Raw genomic sequence first — 10,258 nt, 5'->3', positions numbered from 1 at the left:
TGGATATACTCTATTAGCCCGCATACGTGACGAACACTGACTTACATTACAAGATACGGGCCTTGCCTAGATTGTGAGTCAGGATTCAACTTATTTCTTTTTCTTTGTAATTGTTCATTCCTCTCTTGTGCAATTTTGTCTTATTGAATAAAGATTTTTATTATTATTATACAAAGTTTTATGACTCAGTTTTGTTACACCCATACTGAGTATGAAAAAATCGAAAGCTGAAATTTTGTTTGGAACTTTTTTTTTAAACTATAATTAATAATAATAATAATAATAAAAACAATCCTTCGAAAATAATATAATAATAATACATTTATTTCAGACCAAGGATCCATATTATTGTTAGTATGGTTTGTGCAACTTAAAACTAGTGTTAATGGTAAACAATTAATACACGTGACGCAGAAAACAACAACAAACAGAACACACAGATAATTATTATTTATGGGCATGGAGCCCGATCCACCTCCCCAGCACTGGCGAGTCCCAGCGATCAACAACAGCGCGCAGAAGCGTGTTGCGGCTGTCGCACACGCGCTGTAGCATGGAGGCGCTGCGCGCGCGCATGATGCGGCAAATCCGCCATCAACTATTGTAATCGATTGTGCTCTTGATTCTGGGTAGGAAAAGCCATATTTTTTCCAATAAAAAAAAAGAAAGGGCATCTGTTCACGAATACGCCCAGATACGAAGTTCGAATTTTGCACTCCGTAGTTTATTTGCAAGTCAGTGTATGGAGGGGGTCGTTGGCCGTTGTGCGACTGCAACGTGCGCGTCTAAACTGTCCGATGCGCGGGAGTGGCGACGCATCCACGGCGCTGGCCGCTCTGTAAACAATAAAGAATAATCATCATCACAGCCTATATACGTCCCACTGCTGGGCACAGGCCACCTCTCAGCCCAGTGCCCAGTGCCAGGGCCCAGTGCAGATTGGGAAGTTCACACACACCAATAAATCGCTTCGCTGGTTTGTGCAGGTTTCCGCACTATGTTTTCCTACAGTAAAGCTCGTGGTAAATTTCAAATGTAATTCCGCACATGAATTTCGAAAAACTCAGAGGTGCGAGCGGGGTTTGAACCCACGATCCTCCGCTAAAATATCAAATAATAAATAAATAAAATATCATGGGACACTTGACACCAATTGACCTAGTGCCAAACTAAGCAAAGCTTGTACTACGGATACTAGGCAACGGATAAACATACTTAATATAGATAAATACGTACTTAAATACATATTAAACATCCAAGACCCGAGAACAAACATTTGTACCTTACCTACTTCTATTCATACCACTATCTGCCCCGGCCGGGAATCGAACCTGGGACCTCAAGCTTCATAGTCAGGTTCTCTAACATCTTGGCCACCCGTTCGTCGAAGCTTATGTCACAACTAGTGTTTACCCGCGGCTTCGCACGCTAAAATCATTAGAACCAGCAGATGTATTGAAATTCGAGCATTTTACTAAAGTCCCGTGGGTATTCTCAAAAATAACATCCTGGTCTTTATTGACGTTACATTAAAAACAACTGTTTTAACTGTTAAAGATAGTAAGGAGAGCGATGATGTTGATGCAGTTAGTGCTGGTGATAATGGTGGCGATGAATGTGATGACGATGCTGATAGTGATGATGTTGAAAATAATAATAATGTCTATGCTGTTAAAGATAGTGAGGATAATGATGAAGTTGATTTTGTTAGCGATAGTGATTCTGGCGATGGCGATGATGATTCTGACAGTGATGATGTTGAAAACCGTGATAAAGTTTATGCTGTTACTGATAGTAAGGATAGCTATGATGACGATGCCGTTAGTGATAGTAATGATGGCAGCGCTAGTGCTGGTGGCGCGCTGCTGCGGCTCAAACTACCAAATGCGTACCCTCCAATCGACCGAATCTTGTTGTTGAAGATAGTGAGATTAGCTATGATGTTGATGAAGTTAGTCATAGCGATGGTGTCAAATACGATGATACTGATAGTAAAGATGTTGAAAACAATGAAAAAACAATGATGGTGGCGACGGTTATGCCACTGACAATAATAATGGACACAACTAGATGGGCGATGAAGGTGGTGATAGTAATGATATCGAAAACAGTGATAATGTTTATGCTATTAAAGATAGTGAGGACAGCGATGATGTTGATGCCGTTAGTGATGGTGGTGACGGTCATGACGCTAATAATAATAACGATGATGTACTCACCAGGCCCACTGTCGCTCTTCTGCGTGATCAGTTGCCTGTACTCAGTGGACAGGCGGCGGCGGCCGTGCTCATATTTCGCCTCCTTTGCCAGTAACGCCTCCCGTTGCATTTGCGTCCGTAGCTCCGTTGGTACGTCCGGTATGAACAGCTGCATGAGACCCGTTAGTCCGAAAACTACGTGCTGACAATGACAAAGAAGACATGGTATATAAGATGGCGACAGGGAGTGCACTAAATAGAGATGGGTAAATCTAGGTCTGAAGATTCAAGAGTCAGATCCTTAAACGGAGGATCCCTTAAGTAACAACTCCTTTCAAATCTTATAGACTCTGAGGAGTTATTAACTCCGACCAACCCGCCCATAATACCAACCTCCCCCATAAACGCCCCAGTAGCTTTCTTGATGACAACAATGATGGCTTACTGATAAGGTTGTACTTTTTCTTGCACGTTTTTTCTTGCAGGTCTAAACTAGGCTCTAGATTGGCTACGAAACAGCTCTGACTTCACATCTTACCTCAAAAACCACGACAAAAGCGAGCCTAGCGGCGAACACGTGCCAGTAGTGGGGGGAGAGGCCGTAGGGATCGTAATGGTCAGGGGGATTCCTGTATCCCCGGTACGCGCAAGTCGGGGGATCCACTTCGTTCTCATCCGCTCCCCAATCTTCACGGTAGTCTGATGTGTTGAATACTGTAAATAAAATAAGCTTTTGGTAAAAATTACATTTATAATACAAGCTTTTTTTGCTGAATGAATTTTTTGTCGACTTTACTTGCATTGTCACCCAAACTACATTTGCATACCAAATTTGAAGTCCATGCCATAAACCGTTGAAGAGTTCCGTCCTGCGGAGACGATCCTGGGCAGCCTACCAGGATGTCACTATCAGATTATTGTATTGTCACGCAATTTTTATAAGTATGCCAAATTTCAAGTTAATCCGACTACTGAAAGTTGGTCGAATTTAACTTGTAAGATTTGACTACAGACAGACAGACAGACAACGAGGCAGGTGAAACTAAATAAAAGCTTGTAAAAAAGAGATGGTTAATGCGGTTGCGAGTGCCAAGCGTTAGACGATATGGCCACAGGATTAGTGGACTTCAATGGTTACTTACAAGATAGTGAGTGGTCGATGTACCCAGCCAGGGTGTTGTCTGGTGAATATACGTATTTGTACACCATACGCGGTATGAAGTCACTCGTATAAGCTATCACGAATGCCTGAAAGCCGAGTAAAAGTAATAATAAGTTTTTGGTAAAGACAAATTTTTAATACAAGCTTTTTTTGCTAACTGTACTTTTTGTTAACTGTACTTATATTGTCACCCAAAATACATTTTCATACTAAATTCCAAGTCGATGCCACTATCCGTTGAAGAGTTCCGTCCTGTTGAAACGATCCTGGCCGGACTATCAGGATGTCAATACCAGATTATTGTATTGTCACACAATTTACATAAGTATTCCAAATTTCAAGTCAATCCAACTACTGGAAGTTGGTCGACTTTAACTTGCAAGATTTGTTTACAGACAGACAGAAAACCATAAACATCAGAGAACGGGACAGGTGAAGCTAAATAAAAGCTTGTAATAATACTAGTTACCGCGGGATAGCGATAAATGAATTCTATGCAGAGGGAGTCGCGGGCAACAAGCTAGCTAAACATAAATTATACCTACGTTTGAAACTACGGCAGCATAAGTTATTCCTCTTAAGATGCCATACCTGAAACAAGAGGGTAAAGTACTTAGAAAATAAATAAATGTCTACTTTCTTTCTTCTTTTCTTTCGTTCCTTATATTGTGACTCACCAAGCACCGATGTCTTCAACGCGCTCCGCCAGGGGCCGACGCGCCTGTGTGACCATTTTGTACGCGTCCAGGCGTATTTCTGCGATGTTGTTCAGCAGTGCGAAGAGTGGGGCCAAGGGGAAAGCCGCCACGAATAGGGTCACGAAGCCGTATTGGAGAACTGTGGACAAAAAAGTTGTGGCTAGAATTCGAATTACAAATTGTCATCATTTATGATCATCCCTCGAATTGATACTGCGAATCGGCAAGAGCAGCGCAGGAGGTCCACCAACAAGGTGGACGGATGACCTGATTATAGCCGCGAGTTCACGGTCAATTAAAATAACTAGAGGTCTATGGGGGAGGCCTATGTCCAACCTTGGACGTCCTACAGCTGATATGATGATGATGATGACTCTAGAATCCCGTGTTCATTGTAGCTGCAGGGAGAGGCACACTTGCAGCTGGTATTTCAGCTTCCACACCACATCACTGCTTGTCTACTATGAAACCTACCGGAACAATCTAGAACCTCCTAGAGCACTCACACAAGAGGTGGTCGTCGAAGAGCGCAAGGCATCCCGAGTCTTGTAGATAGTAGTGTAGTTGATTAACGTCGTTTAAGGAGAAACAAGCCATTCCAAAGAGAATGTAACCATAAGGTCGACTATCGCAGCCGTCGAGGAGTGAACATATTATCGTAGCTAAGATGCAGCGTGTCTCTTCTGCGCTTCGCTATCTGAAGCACGATGAAGAAGACTCTTCTAGACTTGGAAATGAAGAACTACTGCATCGCGAAGAAAACAAACTGTTCTTATTAGAACACAAACAAAACTGTACTTTTGAGAACTCCTTAAGCGACACCAATCACCTACATTAGTATTGTCCTTACGTTATATGGGGCTTGCTAGATGGAACCATCCAGAACAATCTTCTAGAACACTCACTCATTTCGAGGTACTCGTCGAACAGTGCCAGGCGTCCTGGATCCTGAAGGTGGTAATCCTGTTCCCAAGCCATATGAGGCTTATTCGGGTCGCGGGTCACGGCGCGGTGCGAGCGCTGGCGCCACCAGTTGTGGAACTTTCTGAAAGTATAGTTGTCTGGTTTTAAGTTGGGAACTTTCTGGAAGCTTTCGAGGATATGTGAAGTCAATAGGCTGTCACTGGATCAAAGCTGATTTCGTAAGTATTTAGCACCGATTTTAAACGTTTTCTAAAGGTGCTCAGGTGGCCGAGTCTTGAAAGCACATCGCTCGTAATACCATCTCAGAAAGCGAGAAAATCCGTGCAATGCTACAAAACTAGGTAGGTAGGTAGAGTAATAACTACTCGTATTTCAAACTCAACTCAATTACTCAACACTTTAGGGTGGTGTTTTCCGAGCCATGATATCAAAAATTGGCATTGTGGGCGGCCATAATTTTGGGATATAAACAGTTCGTAACACCAAAAGAATGTATTTTACACTGTGTATGGAACTTGTGCAATTCTCTCTCTCGCGACAAGTGACAGATGTCTTGTGCATGTAAAGATGTGAACCACATTAAAGGGTGTGAAAAGTACATACGGGTATCCCAGTTCAAGGAAATTGTTGGCGCACTGCTTCCCTATCATAATGATAGCCAGTTGGATGCAGAGCTCAGAGAGGCAGCCGGCAGGGTCGCAGATATCACCCTTCAGTTTGAAGAACTCTGACTTTCGCGCCTGGTCGTCACCCGGGTAGTCATAGAAGCGGCCCTGGGAAACACAGAGATGAGTAAATTATTGACTCAGGCGTTTCTTATCTTCCGCAATCGCGTCCATATCAATCCCACTAATATTATAATGTATTTGTTAGTTTATTTGTTACCTTGTTGTTTTGCAGGTGGTAGGACCTTGTGCAAGGTCCGCCCGGATTGCTACCACCATCTCGCTCGCTAATCCTGCCGTGAAGCACAGTGCTTGCACTGTTGTGTTTCGGCGTGGAGAGTAAGACAGCTGGTGAAATTACTGGCACTTGAGGTATCCTATCTTAGGCCTCTAGGTTGGCAACGCATCTGCAATACCCCTTGTGTTGCAGATGTTTACGGGCGGTGGTGATCTCTTACCATCAGGAGACCCACTTGCTCGTCGTGCATCCAGTCGAATAAAAATAAAATAAAAAAATCTAATCTTATCACGTCTAAAAAAAACGCTGAACGATGTAGATGAAATTCGGTATACAGATATTTTGAGTACCAGGAAAGGACGTAGGATAGTTTTTAATCCCGGAAAATTGCGCAGTTCCCACGGGATAGCGATCAACGAGTTCTACGCGGGCGGAGTTTGAATAAGTAGACGGATACTTACCTTGAAGAAAGCGATGTATATAAGAGAAGAGTAGAAATTCATGAATTCAAAGAAGAATATCTTGAAGGTGTAGGAGTCTTCGTATTCAGTCTGTGTCCGTGGGTTCTCCATGTTTGTTAGAGTAACCGCCACTTTAGCGTAAATCTGAAATAGAATATCACAATTTAAAGTCAGAGGACCAATGTTGGTCTATATAACATCTGCTACCTAGCATGGGGAACGATTGTGTTGCTCTGAAAATGAGGTCTGGTTTATGTTTAGTTTAAGTTTTTTTTAATTTAACTAAGCACTGTTTATTTATTTGACGATGCAAGTACAGTCAACAAAAAGTGCAGTCAGCAAAAAAGCTTGTATTAAAAATGAAATTTTAAACAAACTTTTTTTTAGTTACCCTAGTGAGTATCATGATGATGATCAAGTTGATCACAGCCGCCGTCATGGCGGTGAAGATCTTGGCGTGCTTCTTGAGGAAGAAGCCGCTGCCACCGTAGATGACGGAGACCATGGAGATGCGGTAGATTATGGTGCCGAGCACGGCCCCCATTACTATGGTGATCTGGAAACAAATATCATGGGACAATTTACACCATAGCCGTGGTGGCCGAGTGGTTTGACCTATGGCCTCTCAAGCAGAGGATCGTGGGTTCAAACCCTGCTCGCACCTCTGAGTTTTTCGAAATTCATGTGCGGAATTACATTTAGAATTTACCACGAGCTTTGCGGTGAAGGAAAACATCGTGGGGAAACCCGCACATACCTGCAAAGCAATTCAATGGTGTGTGTGAATCCGCACTGGGCCCGCGTGGGAACTGCAGCCCAAGCCCTCTCATTCTGAGAGGAGCCTGTGCCCAGCAGTGGGACGTATATAGGCTGGAATGATGATGATGAATTTACACCAATTGACCTAGTCCCAAACTAAGTAAAGCTGTTATTATGGGTAGGCACTAAAGCAACGGACAAACATACTTATAATATATACTTAAATACATATTTAACGCCCAAGACTCGAGATCAAACACTAGTATTACTCATACAATTCTGCCCGGCCGGGGATCGAACCCGGAACCTCAAGCTTCGTAGTCAGGTTCTCGAACCACAAGGGGCTATCATATCAGGTTGTCTATTAAAGGAAATAAGAGGTTTAGATTCGCCAATACTGTCGGAGTGCTATAGGACATATAATATTTCAAAATGGTGACAGACGGACCCGAAATTATCCTCTGTGTTTCTTTTGTTTTTTATTTATTTCTTAATTTAATTATAAACCATAATAATTTTACAGAAGAAAATTTCATATCAGCGGGCGAAAACTCAACAGAGTTTATCTGCCGCTGTCAATCGCTCATTTTAGGTAAATCTTAGGTAAGACTTGACATTTTGAACATTAAAGTTGATGAAACTACCTTGAGACTCTCTCATTGTCAAGGACAACATAGCAGACAACTCAAAAAATCAAAATCATTTATTCAGTAAATAGGCCGCAATGGGCACTTTTACACGTCATTTTTTAAACTACCAGCGCTTTCGGAAAGACCATCATTGCCAAGAAGAATGCGCCGCAAGAAACTTGGCAGAAAAACTCATGTCCCAAATGGAGTTCAGCATTTCAATTAAAATGTTATCTAGCAATATTCAGATCTATATGGATCCCAGGTCAATGGCACCACAACACTTTACTCGCGCTTCGGAACTCATGTCAATATTTGCGAGTTCTGAAATAGCTATCTCCATCGGCGCCTGTCAGAGGATGATATATGATTCTTAAAACTGGCGTAATGCCAACGAAACTATGAAACAATGCTGCTTAAGTACACAGGCATGTGTAAGTTAGTTAGGATTAGGACACAACGCCATAGAAAAACATGGACGAAATAAATAAATAATAAATCAAAGTCAAAGTCAAAGTCAAAATATCTTTATTCAATTTAGGCTATAACAAGCACTTATGAATGTCAAAAAAAATCTACCACCGGTTCGGAAAAACCTCTGCTGAGAAGAATCCGGCAAGAAACTCAACGAGGTATATATTTTTTTTTAAAACAGATTTACAATATTATTAATTGATATGTATACATCACAAGTATTTAACACAACTTTATTTTTAACACAGTAGGTTCTCTATTTGAAGGGATCGCTAATGCGGATCGGAATTATTTCCAAATATCCATGTCCATGATATAATCATTAACTTTATAATACGCCTTTGATATTAATGTCTTCTTGACAATGGATCTGAATTTTGTATCCGTTTCATTTATAATATTTTTTATTTTATTATAAAAACGTATGCAATTTCCCAGAAAAGACTTTTTGGTTTTAGCCAGTCTGTAAGATGGCACTTTAAGCTTCCCTGTGTTTCTAGTAGCCTTTGGCTTATCGACGTTAGTGGGAAAATCACATATGTTCTTCCTAACATACATGATTATTTCAAAAACATAAAACGAAATAAATATGATGGGACACTTGACATCAATTGACGTAGTCCCAAACTAAGCAAAGCTTGTACTATGGATACTAGGCAACGGATAAACATACTTATATAGATAAATACATACTTAAATACATATTATTGAAAATCTAAGACCCGAGAACAAACATTATTCATACAAATATCTGCCCCGGCCGGTAATCGAACCCGGAACCTCAAGCTTCGTAGTCAGGTTCTCTAACCACGTGGCCATCCGGTCGTCAAATAGGACATTCGGGGAATTGGACATTCGAGGAATAGGACATCTGGAGAATCAAGGAAAACTATAACGGCTAAGTTTGCTTGAGAATTATTAGTAGTTTAAGAGTAAATAGCAGCCTAAGGTATAAAATGTACCTAAACTTGGAAGATTCCGTATAAAACACGAAATCCTTAGAAAAATATTACTTAATTTTTTCGTAATGGCTACGGAACCCTATCTTGGGCGTGTCCGACACGCTCTTGGCCGGTTTTTTTTATTATGATAAGGGGAAAAGTTTCTACAAGAAACGAACTGCAGTAGAATGCCAGCTATTGGGGTAATGAACATAAATGAACATTATATTTACCATGAACAGCACCGCCGAGCTGGTGGCCACGTAGCGCATGGTCTTCTGCCAGCCTGGCAAGTAGGGCTCCTTCTCCCGGGTCACCGGATTTGTCCGGAATGTCTTCACCGACGCCTCGAACTCTGGACGAGGGTCTTCATCCTGGAATTGAGATGTTCAGTGATTAATTTATTGGTCTTATTATCATAAGGTTTAATAAATAATAGTCCACTAATTTTACAAGTCCGAAATCTACAAAATTAAACGGTTAACCCCACCACTATAAATCTGGAATGTTCCGACTAGTTTCGATCTTTACGGAAGATATTTTTCAAAGGCGCACTTAGCGTTCACGACGGTGGCGCCCCCCGCACCGCCTCGCCTTATAATCATGATTTCAGCCGTTTAATTTTGTAATTTTCCCTAATACATCTCGTGAGAGCTCAGTGACATGACCCGACGGATGGGTGGCTGTTTTATTACTTCTTTAAGCAAAAACTTCTGGATGGATTTTGATGAAATTTGGTATGTTGATAGCTGGACATCTAAAATAACACATAAACTACTTTTTATCCCGTAATTCTCACGGGATCGGGATAAAATCTCGAAATATCAAATATCGTCAGTGAAGATGGTCATGGTTACTTTTGGGAACTTCCACGGGTTTTTTTTGCAGACAAAATCGCGGGCAGTAAGTAAGTGTCAGCGGTAGGATTATATTATAATCAACTAGCTTTGTTGGGTATTAATTATGATTTGCATCCAAACCCATCAATAATATAAAAGTTAAAATGGGAAGCAATATCGAGTTTGAGAATTGCATGGTGATGGACTTAAGGTGCCAAGTCCTTTAGGTAATTCTGAAAATTATTAAGAAGAAAAGAACATACGACATCT

General features: G+C 41.3%; 1 protein-coding gene across 4 annotated transcripts in view; it reads right to left on the bottom strand.

The window, feature by feature from the left end:
* Positions 1-596: 596 nt before the first annotated feature.
* The window catches only part of LOC141443826 (anoctamin-4-like), a 33,231-nt gene continuing 23,569 nt past the window's right edge, over positions 597-10,258 (bottom strand). For all 4 annotated transcript variants that reach the window (XM_074109191.1, XM_074109194.1, XM_074109193.1 and 1 more), the window contains 11 exons: positions 9,383-9,523; positions 6,738-6,902; positions 6,347-6,490; positions 5,586-5,755; positions 4,964-5,103; positions 4,038-4,197; positions 3,906-3,951; positions 3,341-3,446; positions 2,737-2,912; positions 2,220-2,400; positions 597-836 (listed from right to left, as the gene is read on the bottom strand). In XM_074109191.1, coding sequence (XP_073965292.1) covers positions 736-836; positions 2,220-2,400; positions 2,737-2,912; positions 3,341-3,446; positions 3,906-3,951; positions 4,038-4,197; positions 4,964-5,103; positions 5,586-5,755; positions 6,347-6,490; positions 6,738-6,902; positions 9,383-9,523 — 1,530 coding nt within the window. In that variant the 3' untranslated portion in view covers positions 597-735. The remainder of the gene's footprint in view (positions 837-2,219; positions 2,401-2,736; positions 2,913-3,340; positions 3,447-3,905; positions 3,952-4,037; positions 4,198-4,963; positions 5,104-5,585; positions 5,756-6,346; positions 6,491-6,737; positions 6,903-9,382; positions 9,524-10,258) is intronic.

Source organism: Choristoneura fumiferana, chromosome 28 (genome assembly GCF_025370935.1).
Source record: "Choristoneura fumiferana chromosome 28, NRCan_CFum_1, whole genome shotgun sequence".
NCBI lineage: Eukaryota > Metazoa > Arthropoda > Insecta > Lepidoptera > Tortricidae > Choristoneura > Choristoneura fumiferana.
The sequence above is the reverse complement of the archived record's forward strand: the minus strand, read 5'-3'. Positions and strand labels throughout refer to the sequence as shown.